Raw genomic sequence first — 24,792 nt, forward strand, 5'->3', positions numbered from 1 at the left:
AAAGTTATAAAATCTCCATTAAGAACCCCAATATAGAATGAAAGTTAGATTGTTGTTTATCTAAACAATTATGTGAGGTAACATCATAATGAAGGGCTATCTTTTCTTATTTTTATGACTAGACCTTATTCTTTGCTGTAAAACAACCAACCCGAGCTTTGCCTTTTCAAAGACATGATCTAATTTGGCCATAAAAGCTACATCTGCTGGAGGGTATCACTTGACATACGATTTTGTCTTTTTCATTGGACAGCCTTCTTATGTAGGACTTTTAAGAATACTCTCTCCATCCAGCTCAATGTGAACTAATGTAATAAGATCATTAGTGGAGTTTATAGGGTTGTGTCTGACAGCAACATGGTGAATGTCAAAAATGCACTTAGCTTATCAGCTGTCGGCCAGTCTTCAAAGTGACATTTAGTTGCTGACATTTGCGTGTAACCTTTGTAGTAGAAAATGTTACAAAGGCCAGTCATGTAGTTCGAGGAGTGAAGGAAAACTTAGAGCATGATTTTTCTGATCACAATTTCATGCTACAGAAATATTCCAGATTCAAATGTTATTGGAATAAACACCCATATTGGAAAGTGATTAAGTGGCCTAAAAGGTAGTCATAAATATCCCCATTGCAAAGGACATACAGTACATTGAGGTCAGTCCAGCAGTCAGGAGGAACTATGTTGTGTTTCAGGGCTACTGCAGGCTGCATCACAATGAGCTGCAGAGCTCAGCTTGTCACAATGGATATGTGAGAGAGGGAGAGGAAAAGGAAATGGGAAAAGAAGGGCAGGTGAGAGATTTAGCCCAGTAAAAGAGGTCACTATCGATTGCTTCAATGTTAGTTTTATTCATGTATCGATTCAAATCTTCCTGATGGAGTCATAAAACACAGGGTTTGATGACCTTCATCATATTTTTAGCAATGATCAAATAAACCATTCAATGGTAGATTTTGGTTTTGGGAAAAAAACTTTGAATTCCAGGATCAAAAGGTTGCTCTCTTAAAGTATATTTTTAACAGTACTGCACATATTATAAAGAGGGTTTAAACACTAAACACTTTTATAACTCAAATAATGTTTGATAATTTGTTGATCTTTAGACTTGTTGGGCAGAGTAGCCAGGATAGAGAAACTTGTACTGCAAGATATCTGAAAGTTCCTTATACTCATATTTTCCATGCATTGAATTGCATAGTTAATATGTGTAGATATCATCATAACACTGAAATAGACTGAAGAGTTGTCAACATTTCTTTCCACATTTGCAAATTCTTGTGATCAACATCCTTAGAAGTGTGGTCATGTATATGCAAATGTTTCATAAGTGCTGACTGTAAAGAAATAACCCCCAAAAAATGATTGGCAGTTTTTACTTCTTCATGGTTAAATGTGCAATTTGTAGTCTTCAAGCGGGATTCACTCATTTGCCTCATGTTTCATCGCTCTGGTTCTTTAAAATGAGTTGGCCAGATTTCAGTGCATGCAACCATTGCAAAGGAGTCACTTTGAACTTCCAAGTCATTTCTCGGACCTCTGCAGGCTTCTAAAATTCTACAATCCTTTTTCACGCTACATTGATTTGCTCTGCCACAGTAAAGTATGACAAGTATTTCCATGTTGCATATCCTAGCAGTCGTGTCATAAAAGGGAAATGCCAATTAATGGTTGTTTTAAATGAAGAGTTTGGGAAGTGATTAAAAGCAAATGCCAATGAGATTGTATAACCAAACTTAAACCCATCAAAGACAAAGAGGGAAATAAAATAGCAAAGCAATGTTTTATTTCAATTTTGAAAGCAATTTCCTTGCCGTTGAATAATTAAGGTGGCTGTGCAATAACAATGACACCAGATTTGACCCATTCTAAATGAATATCAAGGGACAATAAATCAAGTATTTTGTTTTTCGGAGTGTGTCTTGGATTTTTTTGTTTCCCTTTTACACAGATGTCTCATTTTTTTTGTCCTTCAGTTGAGGACAAAAAGGGTGATTCGTTTTCTGTCATCAGTCAATTTGATGCTTGCTACAAGTGTGTAAAAGTATTGTGTGTGAAAATAATAAATTTTCCCTATTCATAATAGCGAATTTGACAAGCAACACATTACACTGCCTACTTTAATTTATTTCAGTGTGAAACAACATAATTAACATGCAAGCATTGGATAGATTAAGTGTGTTGGAATTTGTCCATTTATTTATGATGATCTTTTCAATTTGAATATCACTTCACTTGTATACGGGATATTATAATCTATACAGGTTATTAGAGAAAGTGTCATAGAAACCATTAGAAATGAAAGGTTGAATTTTGAATCATTCCTGTTTGAAAAACTGCCACAGTTCATCAAGATTCCAGGTATGTCTGGAGCCATTAACTGTCTTGAGGCTATGAAACAGCATATGAACCAGAGTGACATCCATACTGCAGGTGTCATTTCAGCAGCTACTATATTTTTGTGATGCAATTAATAAAATTGTTTTGTACGCGAGGCTGCACATGGACAAGATGGCGCGCCATAATTGAGAAATATTGACTTCGATTTGTCTTTCGCTTGGGTGACCACGTCTCCATGCCAATGTTACACACTCACACACTATCGAAAAAAAGGCCCTGAGGTCATTCGTCCTTCAGAAAAATATGTTCATCTCTATACAATGTACTTGGCTTTCAGCATGTATTACCTTTTTTGGTTTATTTGTTTGCTATTCGAGTAATACACTCCTCTCACTGCCTGGAAGCAGAAAGCTACTAAGTTTCTTTTCCTTGTAGTTTTATTGTCATTTGAATGCTCTAAAGCAGAGTTTCCACACTGGTGTGTTGTGATTCTAGTTGATGCAAAACTACTTTATTGTGCAAATGCTAGCACTGTGGGCTTACATGCCATTTTTTCCCCCTCGGACAATACTAGTGGACCTTTAATATGAAATTTTAAAAAGTTATTGAGTCATCGCATACTTTGGTGACAGCTTGCACTGACAGTTTAACCAGTTTTCCCACCATCTGCTTCTACTGTTGAGTCATGAAGTGTGTGTCATGCATGCCATGCAGTTCTGAATTAACATGCATGCCCATATTGCAGAAACAGTTCTGACTTGATTGCATTTGTTAACCAAATGTAGATGTATCAAAGTGTTTGTGGTGTGGTGGAACACTTTGCCTTCTTAATCACACATGTGCAGATGGTGTCCATGGAAAACAAAGGAGGGTAATGCTGTTTTTCTCACGTAGAATCAAAATTATAGGTGGGCAGGGAGCTGTTTTGTAAATTAACACAATGCCTCCCAGTGACAGGGATAGGGAATCCAATCAATCCAATAAATTTTGACTTAGCTCCTCCTAGTTAAAATAAAGTTAATGTCTATTGCTGTCAATGGCACTGAAACAGGGGGCTCTTTAGTCCCCATAAATTATTCTTTAGGCCTCCTAAATAATATGTTGATTTTTTCAAATGTTTTTTTAATTATAACTATTATTATCTGTGATTAAAAAAGGTAGACCATGTATAGCAAGACTTTTGTCTTTTGTCTGGTATTTTTTTTGAAATGACAGTGTATATTAAGGGAGTTTTTCTTTTAAAGACAATACATAGTAAGGCTAATTTTCATTTAAAAAAAGGAAGACCTTGTTTTGTTAAACTTTTTGCCTTAAAAAGGACTGTATAGAAAGGCTTTTTAAGACCATGTAAATGCTGCAAAATGACTTCTTTGAATACTATTTACACTTACACATTGATTACTATGTGCGTGCAAGCTACTCTGATTCTAACGTTTGTCGCACCACCAGAATTCTAAGTCAGCCACATCCTCTGTTTATTTCTCAGAGCACGAAACACCTTTGTGACCTGTCACTCAATCTCCAGTGTCACAAACAACTAGTCAACAACACGCGAACAAATGTGAAGAAAAGAGGCTCTTATGAGCGAGCAAAGGGGCTCCTAACTAATAACACACTGTGAAATGTCTTCTAATCAGGCAATTCAATCAGGCAAATCAAAACGGAGACTGATAATTATCTCAGCACCTGCATCGGGAATTTGTGATTATTTTTTGATTTACCTAGTTACGATTTGAATAATGTATACAATGCCAAGGCTTATTCAAATGCTTACAATAGTACAATCTATGCAGGGAGTTTACTTAATGGCCAAAATGTTAGGTACACTTGCACAATCTACTTCATTTTTCAGTGCATATCTGTGATTTTTCAGTTTAAATATTTGACACTGTGATGGCTTCTTTTTGTTTTTGCAACACAAGAACATTTAGAAATTGAAGTTCTGTACTATATTTTGGAGTTGATGCTCTTCGAGTTGAATATTATTTTCTTTTCTCGGCTGTGGCGCAACAGTCTTAATTATGACTTTTGGATCGATGTAGTGTTTAGTGTTTGTAAATTCCTCCCAACACACATCCTAGTTTACATTTCTGGCCATGAAAAACACAAAATAACTCCATCAACCTCAGGCTGAAACGCACAGGAGGCACTCATAAGTATTTAGAGTATTTGGATAAAAGTCTTTTTCCCAAAAAATGCTGCACAGATGATAAGATCAAAATAAGCAAGAAATGTGGTACGGGGAAAAAAAGATTCACACCAATACCCATACAGCACAAAAAAAATATTTGAGCGATATTGATGAGTACTATAAATTAACGTGCACATGCTGTGCCATGTATAGTCGCCAAGATTACACACAACAATTTGATACACTAATTTGTATTATACCAATACAATTTTCCATAAAGTTACTCAACATTTCCTCCTTTGCTGGTAAATTATTTTTTTTCCCACACACTTTAGCAACAAGTTTGACGCATGCTGCATGAAGATGAATAATATTTTTTCTCGAATTGCTCACTCCTACTGGAAGTAAAAGGATTATCAGGCACCATAGTCATTTGATACGGTCTAAAGCACATGTTCGCTGATCGTTTGCTCTATTTTTTTTCTTCGGTGTGTCTTCTAGGAACACATTATCATATTTTTAAAAAAAACCTAGACCATGTATAGTAAGGGTTTTATGTCTTCAAAAAATGACCATGTATTGTAAGGCTATTTTTAGTTTTTTTTTAAAGATTTTGTGGTGGTGACCTGAGTAGTTCCTTTGAAATAAGGTATCCAAAACTTCTACACCACTGTAAAACAATAACACATTAAATGATGCAGGTGTACTCAGTATTTTGGCGGGGGACTGGAATACCATTTGGCATAACTGGCAACATTTATTTTGTTCTTCTCTAAGGATATTTAGCATGTAGACATTAGAACACGGCATTTTTCATCTTTACTCACGTTCTTGTGTGCAAATGAAGTCCTTGTGATGCCCGCCTCTTCCCAGCAGGGGAAATTGTTGAAACATCTCTTCATTTGTGAAAGGTTGCAGAAGATTGATAGAAGCTGTGTGTTCTCGCTCTCCTCCGAAATTATCACGTTTCTGCAGCCATCACACATCTTCGAAATTGGCCCCAAAGCAACCATTGTATGCCTTGAAAGATCATTTATATAAAAGCATCACTATTATGATTGTTTAAATACCAAAATCAATCTAATTTCTTGGAAATATGAAGCTATGATCATTAACTTTTTGGCATAAAATTAAATGTGTGGTAATGCATCACTTAATCATTTGTGACATTATGAAATAAAGCGGAAAAAACAGATGGCCTTGCAAACCACTCCACCACTGGACCACCATTTACTAAGTAGTAGAAAAATGTATTTTCAGTACAACAGATGGAGTGATTAGCATAACTGCTTCAAAAAGAAGCTTTGCCCATTGATTTTGTAATGATTTAACTGACAATACAAGACAAATAAAGCAAGGAATAGTCTCCTCTTTATATTAGGTTTTGATTGGACAGTTCAAGGAATGGAACTAGAGACTGTAGACCAAGAGAGCCCTTTTAGGAGATCAAAACCAGATTAAAATGTGCAAATAGACAACCTAAATTAAATAGATGATTGTTGCTGAAAGAGCCTGTGTAGGAACAAACACAAGGGGGTTTTCCACAAGAAATAAAAACTTGACAATTAACCGTTAGGTAACTTTGCTGAGAGTTCAAAAGGTCACAAGCTACCAAATTTAGTGCAAAAAAGGCTGCATGCTGACAAGTGTGTCTAAAATGGAATGACTTGAGTTGAACCAAAATCCAATACATTGTCGCATTCTGTCTGAACAGAATGCGACAATGTATCCAACCAGTGTCTTTATTACAAATTCTTGTCATTTATGTTTTAAGCCTCATGCATTGGAATGAGAAGACAACCCAATAAAGTATCTAGTTGCATGTCTCAGGAGACGATATGATGTATCACCTGAAATTGCAGTCGAACACTGAATTCCCAGCATGGGCCATTATCATTTATAGTGCTGATCGTGGAGACAGATGCGTGCTGACAGCCCTCGACAAAAAAGGGGGCACTGTGGAAAAAAAAAACACTACCTGCATCAATTTATCCCAATTTTAGGCAGTCATGTTGGAGAATTTTTAAAAGCCCCTGCTAACAGGCAGCATGCAGTCAATGAAGTTCGTTATTTTAGTACTCTTTAAGTAAAGGGTTGCAATGGTAACAGGTGTGAATGTCATCTGAGTTCAGTAATAAAAAGAATGCAGTAATGAAAACAGCTTCATTAATATTTTTAAATTAGCCAGAGGGTTAATTGTAAAAAAATTCTCGAGACTGTGGGAGCAAACCAGAGTACCGCCAAGGAAACCCACACAGGCCCAGGGAGAACATGCAAACTCCACACAGCTGGACCGACCTGGACTTGAACGCAGGACTACAGAGCTGCGAGGCCGATGCGCTAACCACATTCGTGCCACCGGGCCACCCTCATCAATATTTGATTAAATGAAATTCTGAGACTTGAATGATAATCCATGATTTGGAGGCTATAAAGCAAACAAGTCACACGCTCCTTTGATTAATGTCATCAACACGCTGCAGGGATGTAATCTTGTGTGTGTGAAGAGTAAGAAAAGGAGTTCCTGAGAAATTACTGAGCAGGCAGACACGCATCAATCATTCAGATGACACTCAAGGTGAGGGAAAGGAGGCTCATTGTCACTTCTACAGCACAAACTGATGCAGCAGCCGCAAAGCCAAAGATGCGATCGCTTGTCACTTGCTGAGATGCTAATCGTGAATTCACAATAATAGTGCCCATGAAATCACACCAAGGTGCCAAGATGACTCTGACAACTCTCTCCATTACGCGCAATTTCTTGTGGATAGCCATCTGTGCAGATATTCATATATTCAGTTGTAAAAACCTTAGTACATGAATACTTTTGGAACAAATCCGTTTTCAGCATCGGTTCCATTAAAAGGGAAATTGAAGTGTTTGGCCAAAACCAGTGTGGTTATAGTTGGAATGAAAAATAGAGTCTATTAATAGCATCTCAAATTTGAAATACAGAGGGTGGCACCATACAAGCACAGATTGACTTGGTCAGACCAGACTTTATTTATTTTTTTCTTGTCTCTTTTGTGGTTTTGAGAGCATGCCGGTGGTGGCCTGGCAGATGAGTGGTTAGTGCATTGGCCTCACAGCTCTGGGATCGTGAGTTCAAATCCAGGTCGGTCCACCTGTGAGGAGTTTACATGTGGGGGTTTTCTCAAAGTACTCTAGTTTCCTCCCACATTCCAAAGACACACATGGTAGGCTGATTGGACACTCTAAATTGCCCCTAGGTATGCTGGGATAGGCTCCAGCACCCCCATAATGAGCATAAAGCGGTTCATAAAATGAATGAATGAATAAGAACACGCAGATTGAACATTTGAAGGTTTTACTTTTTCAGTTTATTTTAAAAAATGGGCATTGATACATTTCTATGTGTTTAAAAATATTTTTTTATAGACTCGTATTATTTGCTTTATTGGTCCACACCAATAAATATCTGTCACCATGACCTCAGGCCTTACATTTGACACCTGCAAATTGAGGAACAACTCTGTCCTCAAGGAAATCATTAACAATTTCTTCAATTCCAGTGTCTTATTAGTATACTTTAGAAATACCACGAGCTTGAGACATAATCATATGAAGAGACACAAACTACTGCTTGATGATCTCCAAGCATGATAAAACGAGATTGAAAATGACTAACGTTTACACAAGATTTGGGTAGCGAATTAAAACCCTCCAAGAGTTTATATTGCGATTTTCTGGCGGGTGATGAATTATTTCAACTCCTCCTTTTGTCAAATGGGGCTTTGTGACTCATTCAGTTACTGTAGATCCAGAAGGGGGGCGTGTGGGGGACCCTCAGTGTCTTCCAACAGCGCCTCGCGGAATGCGTGGAGCAACTTTCGCATATGGCGTTCTGGAGAAAGAGAGAAGAAAGTCGATTGATTCCAGCGGACGCCTCGGGGGGACAAAAAGGATTTCTTCAGTTACCGGAGTGAGGTGGAAAGTGTTTGGGCGACGCGCACTCTCACTCCTCCTCCCCCGACATGTCTTGGGTTGTCTACACCGGCATGGAGTTGCTCATCGCCGTCTCGTCGGTGATCGGCAACGTGATGGTGGTGTGGGCCGTTCGCATCAACCGCTCGTTACGGGACACCACGTTTTGTTTCATCGTCTCGCTAGCCTTGGCTGACATTGCGGTGGGGGCTCTCGTGATCCCCCTCGCCATCACCATTAGTATCGGACTGGAGACTCACTTCTACAGTTGTCTTTTGGTCGCCTGCACGGTGCTCGTCCTCACGCAAAGTTCCATCCTGGCCCTGCTGGCCATCGCCATCGACCGCTATCTGAGGGTCAAAATTCCCATGAGGTAGGACGACACTTCACGGGCGCATTTTATTCACTGAGCGACACACGCTTTTTAATGTATTTTATTCCAACGCGTCAATTTCACTGAATACGTACGTGTTAAGTGTTGATTGTACTGACAACATGACATGTTTCTTGCAATTAGTTGCCAAGGCAACATGGATGTGGGTTATCATCTGAAAGTCAATCTGACATCGAACCCGCGTGCATAATTGCTGCTTTAAAGGAACTTTTAGAAATGAATTCAAACATTTTCTGAACCGCTTATGCAAACAAGGGTCGCGGGGGGTGCTGGAGCCTATCCTAGCTCACTACGGGCACCAGGCGGCGCACACCTTTAATCGACAGCCAGCCAATCACAGAGCACAAGGAGATAGACTACCATTCACGCTCACACTCATATCTAGGGGCAATTTAGAGTCTTCAACCAGTCTACTCTGCATGTTTTTGGGATGTGGGAGGAAACCGGGGTACCCAGAGTAAACCCACGCAAGCCCTGGGAGAACATGCTAACTCCACACAGTGAGGAACGACCTGGGATCGAACCCTCGACTTCTGATAATACAGGTGAATAAAATAAATAAATGATTCGGACCCTTTAATAATCACTAAAATATGGAACCTTTTTAGGTGTTACATTCAGAAAGACCTTTAGGTGTGCACAAGTTTTGTGAATGGCTTAGTGCCAAAACTACAACTTGACAGCATGCTAAAATTACTTAACAGGAAACATTCACTGCTTGCACAGACATGCGGAGGAGGAACTACAAGTTACATGAAACGCAACAGAATATTTTAACTCAATGTGGCTTAAATTTTGCAAAATGTTAACAATGCCATCCTGTAAAAAAATCATGAGTGACAATAGGGCTGGAATAATCAGAACAAAGGATGCATGATTGGTCAATAGGTTCACGCTTGTTGCATTACATAATTTCTCATACTGGAAAGTGACACAAAACACCAGTGAAAATCATTTTGAGAATGTCTGCACATTCTGGATTTTTAAAGGTAGTCTTTATTTTCTATGGTTGCTGCAAGGTTTGTTTGCCTTTTTCATTCAGCATTTACAATGGATAAAACACCCTTGTATTGTGTATTGTGTACCCAGGTATTTTGAAATATAGGTGTATATAAGAAAAAATGAGACTGATATTTTACCAACCTTTTTTTCACCTTAAATGTGACCAAGAACTTTTACCAGTGGAACAATTGAATATTTTGAAAAGGGAAGTAAAATGGAGATAATAGTCATACACACGGGTTCTTAAATTCTAACTGGGTGCCTGCCTCTGTTCAAATTGAAACACTCGCATACAAACTCGATGTTATCCGTGAGTTTTCACACAGCAGCCACTATTTAAAGTGCCTCTAATTGTTTGATTATCGCTACAAGTACACCTTAGCTTACCGTGTTGTGTCATTAATTCGAATGAACTTCCCAAGACATGAAAACACCTTGCCATTCTCATTTTTACTACAGCTACAAGCGAGTAGTGACTCCTCAGCGGGCCGGTTTGGCAGTGTTGCTGTGTTGGCTGGTGTCTATCCTAGTGGGCCTCACACCTATGTTCGGGTGGAATAACTTACGACATCTCCGTGAGAATCGCTCCCTTGTCAGTGACGATCTCGTGGTGGAGTGCCGTTTTGAGACGGTCATCAGCATGGACTACATGGTCTACTTCAACTTCTTTGGCTGGGTGCTCCCCCCACTACTCCTCATGCTGCTCATCTATGTGGAAATTTTCTATGTGATTCATAAACAGCTCAACAGGAAGGTAAGCACATCCTTTATATGTGTAAACTTGCAGAAAATGAATTTGCTGTAATCTCACAGTATCACAGATAATATTAAGAGAAAATGGCTCTTATACCTGCTGTAAGAAACTAGACATTTTACAGATGATCGAAGGGACGTCCCGTTATTGAATAAACCAAGGTTCTTTACTTTCCCTTTTTGGATTTACATTTTTAATGTAAAATGTGTATAAATATACATAAATGATGTTACAAGTATTGTTTTGAATGTATTGATTAAAAAAAGTTCATGGATAATGTGAAAATACTGAATTTTAAATCATTAGAAAACTATTTTGTTATGTATTTTATTCATTAATTAGTTGACATCAACATTTATGTGTATCAGATTAAAGTATGGTTTATATTAGATTGGATTACATTAGATTAAACTTTATTCATCCCGTACTCGGGGAATTGATATTGGTGACTGAATTATAATTCATTCTATATATCATTATTTTCTTGCCCTTAGATTAAAGGAATTTTTAACTACACTATATAGGCACATAATTGATATTCCAACTACTATGTTAAAAAAATGAAGACAGCACTGACAATTCTGAAGATATTTTTCCCCCCTTTAACTCATGCGGTCTTATAAATGCATAAACTGTGTCTCCTCCCGATATGCTGACATTGTAGTGTATACTTTGTCTTTGTGCAGGTGACAGTGAGCCATGTAGACCCCAGTCATTACTTCGGCAAAGAGCTCAAGCTTGCCAAATCCTTGGCTCTTGTTCTTTTACTCTTCGCTGTTAGCTGGCTCCCACTTCACATCCTCAACTGCATCACACTCTTTTGCCCCAAGTGTGACAAACCAGCATCCCTCATTTTCATTGCCATCCTCCTAACCCACGGCAACTCTGCTGTCAATCCCATCGTATATGCTTTCCGCATTAAGAAATTCCGCACCGCCTTTTGGAAAATTTGGCATCAGTACGTCCTCTGTCGAGATCCTGTTGCTCAGCTTTCTCAGAATGAAAGTCGGAGAACACAGAACACTATCAGGAGGCAGAAGCACAATGAAGATTACGATGACGACGATGATGTGTGATCTTTCACAAGACATGTGTATAATATATATTGTCTCACTCCAGTGTTTTTCACTGTCGTAATGAGGATTTTTTTGCTCAAAACTCTAGGGATTACAAAAGGACCTTATTTAAAGGCTTCTACTGTGGACCTAATCCCTCTGAGAACTCTCCTTATGAGGATAAATTGACAAATCAGAGTGACTCAAAGGGGAATGTTTTTATTTATGTCTCGACGTGCACCACAACTTGGTGATGTCATATTGGATAAGGGGCGTAATACAGTAGTTTATACCCTTCTTAGTAACTGAATTATTTTTTCCCAACAATTAAACTGGTGATGCACATTTATGTGCATGAACAATAGGAAGTGGCATAGACATTACAAGTAATGAGGGAAACACATTTATGTGAGACAAGCAGATGCTTTGAGAGACACTAGGATGAGGGGAAAATGCAGAAGTGAATAGGAAATGATGCAATGTAGTTTAGTGAGCTGTGCTCATGTCACAATGACTCAGTTTCCCATCATTCACGTGCTCTTATAGTAGGCGTGGCCAAGTCCGGTCCTTGAGAGCTCCTATCCAGTCCACACCTGAGTCAAATGATCAACTCATCAGAAAGCTGTCCAGAAGCCTCATACCGATCCAGATTATTTGTGTTGGTGGAGGGAGATCTGGAAAACATCAAGATAGACTCTTTCAGGTAACACATTTGTGAACTGTACTACAATGTTTTTTTCCATTGTTGTAAGAAATACAATGTCACTGTCTCCCACAAAAGAAGTTAGGAATTTCAGGAGACCATTTTGTTTGTGCACTTTTTTGTTACTGAACAGATTGGACTAATGTGAATAAATGTGAAGATGCGAGGGTAGGGTAGATGGAATTTCAGACAGCTGTGCCCAAAATTATTCAGATCCTAGGCTGACTTTTGAATTGGAGCTGTGGGTATCATCTGGCTGGAAATGATCCAAGAAAGTAAAGAGACAAGGGATATTTGAGGTGACAAATATGGGCAAATATATTCTTTTGGAAAAGCATAAATGTTCCAGATTTTGGAATACTATTAAACTGTATAACAAGATTGGCTTCCTTTACATAGACTGAAAATGAATAATTTTATCTAAAATTGAAAAAGGGGCATTAGTGTCTTGCAATTTTATGCATGCTGTCATTTCCACCTTAATGGAACCCATTCATTGGATATACTTTAAACTGATTTTTTTTTGAATATTCATCATTTCTGGTGTAACTGTATTTCTGTATTAGAACATTACATATGGTTTGCGGAAACAGTGTCACACAATAACAATCTAATCATAAAATAATGTATTTGTAGTCTCCCCCATAAATATTTATGCTTGTAAAGGATGCCAGTTACCCTGCATTTAAGGAAATGAACATTAGTATTGGACACTGAGAAAAGTTATTTTTCTCATAATTAAATATCATAAGACCTATGTGCTGTGTGATTATTCTGTATTGTACCAGTGCTTACTATTACAGTTAGACACTGACCATAACTGTATTAACTATTCAAAAGTTTTAGTGCTGGTGAATTTAATCCAGTGAAAGATGAATGATTATATTACCACATTGCAATTCTCTCGCTTTAATGTCATGAAAACAATATATGCAGATTTGCTTCAGATATACTAATTGTGTGAAATTTAAGTTATCCTGTTTCTAGGTGTTTGTAATAATGCGACTGGTTTCATGTCATAACAGCAAAAAAACTGATTTTTTTTCAATACAAGTACAGATGGCCAGTGATTAGCAGTTGAATATGCAAATGATTTTACTAACAGCCTGCTAGGTTTCACTTGGACATTTAATGTTTTTTTTTCATGTCTAATGCTTGTCATACTACAAAAGACAAAAAAAGTTGAAGCCAAGCAATCCCAAATGTTTGATTTCATGTGGTAAATAAGATCAATTACAAAGTTTCACATTAGAATTAACAAGCACTCATGTGCTACTACAGGCTAAGGCCGTGACTTGTAGTGGGTGCATGCCCTCTACTGGCTAATTACAGGTGACAATAAGTAGACAATTATTTAATCAGATTGTATTAAAACAAAAATGAAAACAATTCGGCGCCGAGGATTGAAGCGTATTGATTCTTAGAATTCTACCAATTACATTTCAAAGACTAACTGGAACCGATGAAGATGTGTGTAGTGTAGACACTACCGCAAACAACATGAGAAGCCTTCAGCAGGATAAAAAAAAATCAAAAGCAAATCACCCTACCCAAGGAGAAATAAAGTTGCCTATTTTAACAGATTCTAGTTCTATGGTTGACTTATTGTTATATATTGTACCAATATAATACACCAGCTGAAGTTTCTGTTTCAGACACATGCCAAATGTAGAACAGTTTACCACATGGACACCATCAGCTATTTTAATAGTTTGCCCTTTGCCAGGAGTAAAGTGAATATTTGTTTTGCATCCAAGTTCTCACAACCAAACCACATTTATATATTGCATGAACTTTCCTAATCTTATTTACTCTTTTATAATGAATATATTCAAGTTGAATGACACCGTATGGACTGGGGAGTGGTTCTTTGTTGTTTTAATTGAAATGTATAAGATTTTAACATGGTCAGAGAAGGACAGCTGGGGGGAAAACACTCATGTTGAAGATGTGTCAAGCATCAGTTTGGGAAAATACTAAAACATTTCTGTTGGCATGATAGGAATTGAGGCCACAGATGACAATGTACACTAAAAATAACATGTTTTCTAGTTGCATTCTTTTTGCCTCATTAATCAATCAGAAATATTGAATAATATTCTTCTTAAAAGGGGAAAAACTTTAAATATTCCAATGATGTAACACAGTACATTCTTTAATAATACAGTACACAGCATACTACTTAGGAAAGATGTTTATTTGACTCTAAATTTACAATGCAGCGATCAAGATGTAGTGTTGCTGTTTGTTTATATCATAAATGAATACATGCATACATGGATTAAAAGTGATAAATTACTTTGGCATCATACCATAAATTCAGTGATATTATAAACTTAGACTTTCACTTATCTGGCAATAGCTGTTCAATTGTTACAAAACATGATTATTTTAAGACTGATCATTTTAATTACATGCAACTGGGACAGATTAGTCTATTTTTTTTCAAGTAAAATTTGTGTTACTGGGGGTTACAGTGCTACTGTAACAGTCCTAAGTGTTTGAAATATTAAGTCTGGGATACATTTTTTTTCAAGTTTCATGTTCTTTAATTCAATTGACAGAGATTAGATTAAATGAGTGCTTCTTTCAGATCATAAAATTCAAGTTTTTTCAATTTTTTTATTTACAGGAATCACAAAAACACAAAAAGAGCACTTTGGTGTCTGATAGTGACTGGAATATTAAATGTTATTTATGAAGGATTTAACTAACAAACATTTTTCTACCTTTTGAAGAATCACTGTGCCTAATTAAAATACATTGCATATATTACACACAATGATGTAAACATCTGTTTTCTTCCTCAAAAGAAACAATCACAGGTTGAAAGTTGTACCATTTATATAGCTGACATTACATGAGGCACTCACCTGAAATTTTACACTGTTAGCAAGAAGGTACGACACCTTGACAATTGTGCATTAGAAAATACATTTAGATACAATTTAATGTAACATTGGAGCACACAGTACTTCATTAACATAACAATAAATGTAAATGAAATAGTACTGGACTACCAAAACACATTTAAGTAAAAAAAAGGGGTGTATAAGTTTAAATTTCACATCATTTGTGCTCCACACTGACTATTGAAACAATAACTTTCAACCAGCATCTAACACCTGTTATTTGAGAATGTTATAACAGTTCAAGTAATGGCTCTTCAAGTTTTCTTGGTGCAGCATTGATGTTCAAGTTAATCCACAAACAGTCCATCAAATGTTTCCTATGTCCTCGCTGACTTTTTCCTGAAAGAAAGAAAGCAAGGAAACATGCTAAAACACCAATCCTTCTTACAGAAATGGATTAGACTCCTTGCACCCTGGTTATAGCAGACTTAATAAAAGCAGTGACTTTATTTATAGATGGACGCAATATGTATTGATAACTTCTTATTGACACGAACTGATCGTACCGGTCGCAACTTTGGGTTCCATTTGGTATTTCTTCAGTGCCATCTTGTGGAGCCTTGGACTTGTTGTTAATCTGATTTCTTAATAAAAGTCATACAGCTACTGCTACTAACCTGTCAAGTCTACATTACCACTACATATTCCCTCATCGACATTATTAGATTTAGAAAGCCAAAAGTTGGGTTTAATGACTTAATATTGCACTGGCGTGTTAATCAAACTAGTCCATTTGCAAACATTCGTAAAATAAGTTTTTTAGAATGGAATAATTTTAACTACTAATTACATTTGTTCACGTAGCTTTGTCCTATGATTAGAAAAAGTTACATTTGGGTAAAAACCAAAACGTTGGAAAGCAGTTTTTCTTACATTGGCATAGTTCCTATCTCCTGCAAAAAGCTGGCACTTGATGGCTTTTGGGGATCATAAATCTGATTTATCATTATCGCATCATAGTTCTGGGTTTTTCTTGTCAAGAGTGATGTATTGGAAGATATTTGGGCAGATGTTTGCCTCCTACTTTGAACTGACTGCTTAATCTCAAGTGAATAAACAAACTCGTATAACAGTGGAATAATGGCAGAAGAGTAATTTGTGACTTCCCCCCCCCCCCCCCCCCCCCAATACAGGTACACAACTTACTTTATTCTTAACTTCAACCCTAAAAGTGCATTTGAAGTGAAAGAATGTCAGATAATAATAGATCGACTTACCCAGCCACCTTGCTGGATTACCCACGTGGTAACGCGGCTCTGGAGGAACGTGGTCATAGCACATTGGATTTTGGTTTTCAGCTCAGGCCACGATTCCTTTAAATAAAGCCCAAAAGCAATGGAAACTTTGATGAGCCCTTCTTCCAGGGCCGCATCAGGTACCCTCTGAGAGATCTGGGTCTGCAACAAGGCATCGACGCCACGACCAAAGGCTCCATCTACAACCTGTGGGGAGGATTCAAATAGTCATTAAAAAGAATACATATCTTACATTGTTTTATTTATTTGTCCACACAAAATCATCTGATAAAGGGCTGTTAGTGAACATCATTTGGATTTCATATGCCAATTTAGACTGACTTTTTGATGAGAAGATATGCACTTTCTGTTGAAAATTTGGATATGACAATATCACTAGCAAAAGAATCGAAGCTTGGACAATTATGTGCCATTTTCATTCAGATTATTGCTGCTAAAGGTTCAAAAGTAGCAGTTTCACTTGTTGATTTTTTTTCTTATTAAGATTCCATAATGTTACTGTTGATTTATTTAGCTCAGGGTGTAACTTATGAGAAATATCACCCAAATGGGCCACTTATTTTTTATTTACACTCGTTCTGTTGTTTACATTTTTAAATATACAATAATTGCCAGACTTGTTCCGAAAATTACCTGAGCATAGCACTTAAAATATGTGGGTTTACATGATTCAATAAGTGGAAAAGATGTGTTTATTGTGGATGTACCTCTTGTCCAAATGCAATCTTTAGTTCAGATAGGGAAGCTTGAAATTGTGGATCTTGATTCATAGAATCTGCCATTCCTCTCAGTGTCGCCGCTATTGGAACTGGGTCGAAGTGATCCTCTGAAAGAAAGACGTTTAGATATAAATTCACATAAAATTGGGTAAAAATCAAAATTCAAATCTAAATTGCTTTTTTTGGGTGCTGGGGCATAAGACCAATAGTCGACTAGCATCGGCAGTGATACTGTACTAAAATTACCCCATCAGTATTGAGGATAACTTTTCTCTGGGTACTCTGGTCTCCTCCCACATCCCAAAGACATGCAGGGTAGGCTGATTGGACACTCTAAAATGCCCCTAGGTATGAGTGTGAGCGTGAATGGTTGTTTGTCTCCCTCTGCCCTGCGATTGGCTGGCCACCAATTCAGGGTGTCCCCCGCCTCTGGCCCGGAGTCAGCTGGGATTGGCTCCAGCACCCCCTGCGACACTAGTGAGGATTAAGCGGTTCAGAAAATGAGATCAGATGAGATGAGAAAATTAACTAACTCCGCCAATGCATTTCTCTCCCGCCTGGAGACTTTGACACACCCTTTCTGGCAACACTGTCGTGTCCGTCCATTGTTTCCTGGGTCACACCCATTTCTACTAAATCAGACCTGTTAAATGAATTCCACATAGAGCCGCAGTGGGTCCGGGTTTTCGTTCCAACCCACAAGAGGAAACCTTTCCACCAATCTGGTATTTTAGAAGTGCAATCAGTGGATTGCAGTCAGGTGCCTTTTGTTTCTGTAGAAATCTAATTTGTTAAACTGTCTGTGCTGGACCGGTTGGAACAAAAACCTGCACCCACAGAGGACCGGATTGCCCAGGTTTGTGTAACTAAATTATTGTGGTTCACCTGACATTTCAGTTTCATTTGGAGAAATACTTACCATGTATTTCTCTAAGACTCTGTGAAAATTGTAGCATTCACTCATAGTGTAATTAACATTTAAAAGAAAAAAATCTAAACATTATATAATAAGCATTAAAAGAAAACTCTCCATTGTAAATTTACCTTCGGACAATGGACCATCGGTCTCCAATTGATCGCTGAACTGCCGGCAGGCAATTCCGTCGACATCATCCTCGGCAAAAAGCTGTTGGATAATTTGAAAGGTTTGCCGCTCTATTGTAGACAATTTTAGAGGAGCCATTGTTGATCAAGCAAGCACGGCAGTGCGAATGGGTGGACTTCTTCTTTTTCTTCTTCTTCTTTGCCACTGTACTTTCATGCTTCTGCTGACCTCTACTGATTCTTATTAATACCTCCAATTATGTGTCATGGTGATGTTTTGAGTAAATTGGAATCCTATAAAGAAATAGTTAGTGCATTCAAGATCTGTGAAATGAAACAAATGATCATTTCATTTGTTCAAAATGAAATATAACCATAATTGGTTTACAAAAAAAATCACGTTATAAGCATTCCTAATTATTCAGAGAAGTCTATTAAAGTCTTTGCTATTATATTTAATGGTAGGTTGTAGCACTAAAAGACAAAAACAAAACAAAACACGCTCATTCTGTCTCAATGCGCAGTACCCCATTTACGCCAGAAGATGGAAGTATTTTCCTGCATGTGATATTTTGCGCGTCGTTCCTTATTATATTATACCCTGGCCCAACATTTTTCTACAATGACCCACATTTCTCTTTGTAATCGTTTTTATTGCGTAATTGTAATAGGGTACTATCAGTGGTTGTAGTGCTGACTTTGCAGCAATCTCATAAAAGGAAGTCATTTTAAAAGACACTCCATAAAACTACTGTATGTAATATCATTGGTAGAGATGGCAACACTGTGTCAACAAATGGCACAGGAGCCATCCTTTAGGAGTAAAACTTTTTACAGTGTTCCAGCAGTAATAAGGGCTGTAAAATATAAAAATATTCATAACCTTTATATTTTTTCTTTCTTTCTTTTTTAAGTAATATGTTAACATTTAATGAGTGAGAGTAATGAAAAGGGCAGATATACTATTATTATTATTTTTATTATTATTGGTATTATTGTTATTATTATTATGATCATTATGATTGTTATTATTATTTTCTTACTGCAATTGAAGCAGTTTCAGGAGTCATGAAATCCTTCCTCCAGACAAATAACCCCCCCTCATTTGTCCCCCTAATTAAGTTTAAGACATTAGATTGCACTCTACTCCATCTCATACATGGATTGTTCATATGCAGTACTTCATTGTTTCTGGATTGTGTTCTATCGCATCAATAATTAAATAGGAGTTATTCATTTAGCTGCAAATCCTCTTTTGACGATGTAGTTCATAAATCATTAAAAATATACAAATTGACAGTCAGACGATATCACTTGAAAACCTACTTAGGATTTCAAAGTTCTTGGATCACATTATAATTTTGAACTTCAGTGACCCATTGGAAGAAACACTTGTGGAATTCCAAGTCCTTTAATGAATTATTGAGTTTGCCACTTTCCTCCTATAACTTTGTTGTGAATATTTATAGTTACCAACTACCTTCTACTGTGGACCACACAATGTCATATTAATTAGATTTAAAAAAAACATTATGATACCATTCTTTTGACGTCTATTTCCTACCTCTAGTGGCCATTCTGGATCAGTTCTACTGAGGACCTTGGCCGAGCAACATTTGACCTCACCAAGCTTGATATTAACTCTGTCTCAAACCAGATACATTTTCATTGATTGATGTATAATATCATGTGTAATGTAGAATGAAAAAGCAGAGAAATAAAAACATGAAAAGACCTTCACATGCCACAAAAAAAGGCACCTTTAGATGGCAGAATAGTAGTGAGACATTGATGAGGGCCATTTATTTTACAATTACGGAGTACAGGATGGAAATGCAAATGAGAGTTAAAAAAAAATCAATCAAACTTTGTCCTCGAGTGGCACCCAGGGTCCAGTACTCTTCAATGTCATAATTGTCACAAATTCCTGGTATTGACCAAAAGGACACGGAAATTAGTTGCCCCGGTGCTGTAGTAATTACTCCTGGTTGCATGAAACTGATTTGGCCTGCTTGAAGAGATAGAAAGTGTTCGAAGGTCTTCTTTGTATGGGCTACATAATAACCATCCTTGCAGAATCTAAATTACTTGCTTGAGTCATTAACTCCACACAAGGACTGAGCCATGCTAATGGACATGGTAGGATATAAACAAGAACAGTATTGTGTTGCTCTGAATACAATAAAAAGCTCAATGATGGCTTGCAGAGGGCAACCAAGAGGGAAACAAGGCAAAGGGAGCACCTTTTACTTTTTCTGAACAAAAACAAGCAGTGCAGAAGCAGGTTCTGGGGTCGAGGGTTCAATCCCAGGTGGGTCCTCACTGTGGTTGGTTGAACACTGAATTGCCCACTAGGTATAAATGTTAGCATAAATGGTTGCCCGTCTCCTCGTACCCTGCATTAGTGAAATGAATCTAGATTTGACCAGGACTTATGAATTTTTTCTAGATATTTACACACAAAATCGATGTTGCATCAATACACTTTGATTCGCTAAATGTCTTGAAAAACTTGTAGTTGGTCAAACTATCAATATGGGCTTGAGTGCTGTAAACTGGAACTCTGTGATTGTTTTCATACATGTTTTACCATTTTGTCCAACGACTGAACGATGTTTACACATGCGTAAATTTGTTGTCCAATCCTGGGTCGTTTGTAAAAATTGCAATGTGAAAAGGAACTACCACAAAAATGTTTGGACCAAATGTATTTTGGAACGGACCAAATGAAAGAGGGTGGCCCGGTGGCTTGGTGGTTAATGTGTCGGCTTCACTGCGGGGGACCTGGGTTCAAATTCAGGTCGGAACATCAGAACACGCACACCATTTTAGATATAATATTTCGATATTTTTGTTTTCATAAATGGATTAAAAGAACTGGATTAAAATCCCTGAATATTATTCTAAAACAATGTTTATTTTAGCTTTTTTCAAATATATTTCTAGATTTTACAAAATGATTTTTGAACTAAAAACAGAGAAAAAATGGATTTAAAAAGGGGGAAAATCAGGAAATGTAATATACATCTATACTCTTCATTTTAATTTGATACTAAAACAGAAAGTCGGCACTCATGATTTACTTTCCCGGGCCACACAAAATGATGAGGCGGGCCAGATTTGGCCCCCGGGCCGCCACTTTGACACACGTGAGCTACTCATCTTCAAAACATAGACATTGAGTTGCGAGGACAAATCACCTCATGGAGCGTGGTAAGCAAGCCACCATCTATTCCACATTCAATAAAGTGGAAAAAAATGGGGCGTGGTTACGGCACCTGCGTAAATAGTACAAAACGTGCCATGTAGATTTATTTTCATTTAAAAGTATTATCACAAGGAGGCCCAAAAGCTGAGTGGTTAACGCATTGGCCTCACAGTTGTGGGATTGACGGTTAGATTCCAGATTCGGACTTTTCTGTGTGGAGTTTGCATGTTCTCACTGTGCTTGCATGGTTTTTTTCCGGGGGCTCCAGTTCCCTCCGACATCCCGAAAACATGCCTGGTATGTAGGCTGTTTGGTCACTCTATATTGCTCCTAGGTATGAGTGTGATCGTGAATGGTCGTGCGTGTCCTTGTGCCCTGTGATTGGCTGACCACCAATTCAGGGTGTCCCTTGCCTAGTGCCATAGTTGTCTGGGATGGGCTCCAGCACCCTCTATGACCCTTTTGAGGATAAGTGTTACGGAAAATGAATCAATGAATATCATACTAAGCCTTACAGTAGGGTCTTCACCTCTCTCTGGTGGTGAGAATGTTAACATCTTATCTTTAATTGTTTTAGACTAAACTATATGTACATAGTATTTAATTATTTTATTTAAAGTAAGGCTTTAAAAAAAGACGATGTATAGTAAGGCTTTTTTGCTTTAAAAAAATGACCATGTAAAGTAAGGCTTTTTTTTCTTTTAAAAAATGACCATGTATATAGTAAGGCTTAAAAAAAAGACAATGTATAGCAAGGCTTTTTTACTTTTAAAAAAAGACCATGTATAGTAAGGCTTTTTTCCTTTAAAAAAAGACAATGTATAGTAAGGCTTTTTTCCTTTAAAAATGACCATGTATCGCAGGGCTTTTTTAAATGACCATGTTTAGTAAGGCTTTTAAAAAATAGACCATGTGCAGTAAGGCTTTTTTTCTTTAAAATAAGATGATGTAGAGTAAGGCTTTTTTTAATTGAAAAATATTACCAGTAGAGTACTAAAGCTTTATTTGTTAAAAAGAAAGACCATGTATAGCAATGCTTTTTTACTTAAAAAAATGACCATCTATAGAAAGGTTTTTTTTTCTTTAAAAATGACCATGTATAGTAAGGCTTAAAAAAAATTACCATGTATAGTAAGGCTTTTTTTCTTTAAAAATAATTGACCATGTATATAAGGAGGCTTTTAAAAAAATACCACGTATAGTAAGGCTTTTTTTCTTTAAAAAATGACCATGTATAGCAGGGCAGCCACATACTGTTTTATAGCATCAAGACCACAAAAATCACGACTAATTACGTCATCTTCAAAACATAGATAGACATTGAGTTGGGAGTACAAACCACCTTGTAGAGCACGGTAAGCAAGCCACCATCTTTTCCACATTCAATATGGCAGAAAAATATGGGCGTGGTTACGCACCTGCGTAAATTACGCACATGCGCAGAATCTCGCCCTTTGGGAACATCCTTTTCATGCTGTTGGACGACGAGCACGACGAGGTAAGGCGTCGTACGGCAAATTACTGGCCTAAGTGCATTTTTATCACGCTACCGGGAGATTTGTTAGGAATCAATTGAGACTAAAACGCCAACAAATCTGTTAGTTTAATGCCAGGGTGAACACACCGTCGACGAATTAAGTTTGGGCCCCTTTCCCCAGCTACAGTGTGCCGCCTGTGGCTAGTTAGCATTAGCGTCACGACGACGCTCCCCATTTGATTTAAAAAGTATGTTGCCCGTTTTCTCTCCATTATTGATTCGTGCTGTCGTGTGTCTTTTTAATTTAATTCACACAAAGCTGAGACATCAACGCACAGTTTGTTGGGTAAATGCTCACTCTAAAATGACATCCATAGGCTCGACTTAGTTCCTGATGTGTTGTTGTAATAATAGTTTTCACTGCGAGTGCTAAACGCCTGTTTCCAATTTGTTATTGTTCTGTTTTCACCCAAAAAAATATTGATACAAAAATAGTTAAGCCAACTTTCTCCTAGTTGTTCACCTCAGTCTGTATATTTAATACAATGATTCAGTTACTGCAATTCAGAATGCCTTGTGGACTGAGACGACGTCACAAGGCAACTCCTTGCAAGTTGTAAGCAGATATGTTGAAAGATGTTTTCCTATTTTAATTAAATATTACTAATGATTTAAAAGGTTTGAATCATTATTCTAACATCTGCAAATAACAAAATAACTCGGAGCACTTGCTAACTTATTTTCATTCATTCTTGATCTTGATCGTTAATTAAATTTCTTGTAAGATTTCTCTTTCCTGTAGTAATTGTTTTGCAATTCCCAAATAACGTGGTTAAATGAAGTTTTCCCTGTTTAGCATGAATGTGGAGCTCTTCCTGCCTGTCCACAACACACAGCCTTGAGGTTACAGGAGAGCAGACTGGGCCAGATCAAGGTAAAATTAGTTCCAAAAAAGAAACCTAAGCCTTTCTTTTGAGTCTGCAGTGTCTATATATGATAACTTTTGCATTTTTTTTGAACACATCAGGCCTGCGTCTAGACTCTGGGGTGTGTCCAAGTGATCTTCCTTGACGATGTGGCATCTCTAAATTGTGCACTTTGGAGAAAATGCTGGCAGGCTTCTGAGAGGTAAATGTATTTGTTTATTGTAGAGTATTCATCCAAATTTAAAGCTTAATCACATCTATTTTATTTCCATGGTGAGATTTCACTGACTAAAGTTGCAATTTACCCCCCTCTTATAGGTAGAGTTCTCTGGCTCATGGTGGCCAGATCCCTAAGGTAAGGAGGATCTTCATTTTCTTAAATCTTTAAGCCAACAAATAAAGGAGATTTGAGCAGCAATTGTCTTTTTTAAAACACTTGGTGGAAAAAAAGACCTAAAAGCCTTTCATGGGTCTTTTTTTTTTTTAATTTGTATTTCCTAAGTATTTTGTCAAAAAAAAATGTGGTATTCTTTTCTAAGTGCATACTATCAGATTTTTACAATGTTTGCAGGTGGAGAAAAGACAAATGACACTTGGATGTGATGCGAATGTTTTCCTGTTAATAAAACTTTGAATTGTCATGGGTGTACTATTCTTCATTTACCCAGCAAAAGAATACAAGCATGTTTTCATTTCAAGCAGCTTTATTTTCCACAACAATTAGGTCATCCAGCAATTAAAAATGGAGCAGTGCAATCATCAGTTCATATCTGGAAGGAAAAAAAACAAATTAGTTAGATATCTTCTGTCATAATCAAAAGGGACATTTACCTGAAAGGTCCTTCCAATAATGCTACTAAAGTGCCATCTCTCCTTTCCTCAGTCAACACGCCTTCACCCTGCAGCAAATGGCATGTTACATTAAACCCA

The 24,792-nt window shown here is 37.3% G+C and overlaps 2 protein-coding genes across 6 annotated transcripts; one reads left to right on the forward strand and one right to left on the reverse strand.

Moving 5' to 3' along the window:
- Positions 1-8,221: 8,221 nt before the first annotated feature.
- LOC144075945 (adenosine receptor A1-like) lies at positions 8,222-24,449 on the forward strand. Of its 5 annotated transcripts, XR_013300680.1 has the most exons (7): positions 8,222-8,785; positions 10,268-10,562; positions 11,249-12,320; positions 23,793-23,870; positions 23,964-24,064; positions 24,181-24,217; positions 24,434-24,449. XR_013300680.1 is itself a non-coding variant. In XM_077603412.1 (3 exons), exons 1-3 carry the CDS (start codon positions 8,463-8,465, stop codon positions 11,636-11,638), a joined length of 1,008 nt encoding a protein of 335 aa, XP_077459538.1. In that variant the 5' UTR covers positions 8,222-8,462; the 3' UTR covers positions 11,639-13,903. The 5 variants fall into 5 exon arrangements, 1 of the variants encoding a protein (XP_077459538.1); XR_013300681.1 differs by lacking the exons at positions 23,793-23,870; positions 23,964-24,064; positions 24,181-24,217; positions 24,434-24,449 and adding an exon at positions 19,822-21,067; XR_013300682.1 differs by lacking the exons at positions 8,222-8,785; positions 10,268-10,562; positions 11,249-12,320; positions 24,434-24,449 and adding an exon at positions 22,298-22,957 and having other exon boundaries at positions 24,181-24,344.
- On the reverse strand, positions 14,923-18,454 carry LOC144075946 (uncharacterized). The gene is made up of 4 exons (XM_077603413.1): positions 18,252-18,454; positions 17,196-17,314; positions 16,450-16,674; positions 14,923-15,571 (listed from the first exon to the last, which is right to left on the reverse strand). The coding sequence occupies exons 1-4, from the start codon at positions 18,388-18,390 to the stop codon at positions 15,539-15,541; spliced, it is 516 nt and encodes a 171-aa protein (XP_077459539.1). The 5' UTR covers positions 18,391-18,454; the 3' UTR covers positions 14,923-15,538.
- Positions 24,450-24,792: the final 343 nt, after the last annotated feature.

The sequence above is a fragment of the Stigmatopora argus genome, chromosome 6 (assembly GCF_051989625.1).
Source record: "Stigmatopora argus isolate UIUO_Sarg chromosome 6, RoL_Sarg_1.0, whole genome shotgun sequence".
In the NCBI taxonomy this organism is placed as follows: Eukaryota; Metazoa; Chordata; class Actinopteri; order Syngnathiformes; family Syngnathidae; genus Stigmatopora; species Stigmatopora argus.

Bases quoted from the DNA above. Each gene is read 5' to 3' on its own strand.
- LOC144075945 (XM_077603412.1), top strand. From the start codon at position 8,463: ATGTCTTGGGTTGTCTACACCGGCATGGAGTTGCTCATCGCCGTCTCG. The intron at 8,786-10,267 runs GTAGGACGACAC...TTTTTACTACAG, and splicing joins AGGGTCAAAATTCCCATGAG to CTACAAGCGAGTAGTGACTC. The intron at 10,563-11,248 runs GTAAGCACATCC...GTCTTTGTGCAG, and splicing joins ATAAACAGCTCAACAGGAAG to GTGACAGTGAGCCATGTAGA.
- LOC144075946 (XM_077603413.1), bottom strand. From the start codon at position 18,390: ATGGCTCCTCTAAAATTGTCTACAATAGAGCGGCAAACCTTTCAAATT. The intron at 17,315-18,251 runs GTAAATTTACAA...TCTTTCTTTCAG, and splicing joins CGATGGTCCATTGTCCGAAG to AGGATCACTTCGACCCAGTT. The intron at 16,675-17,195 runs GTACATCCACAA...TCCTCCCCACAG, and splicing joins AGATTGCATTTGGACAAGAG to GTTGTAGATGGAGCCTTTGG.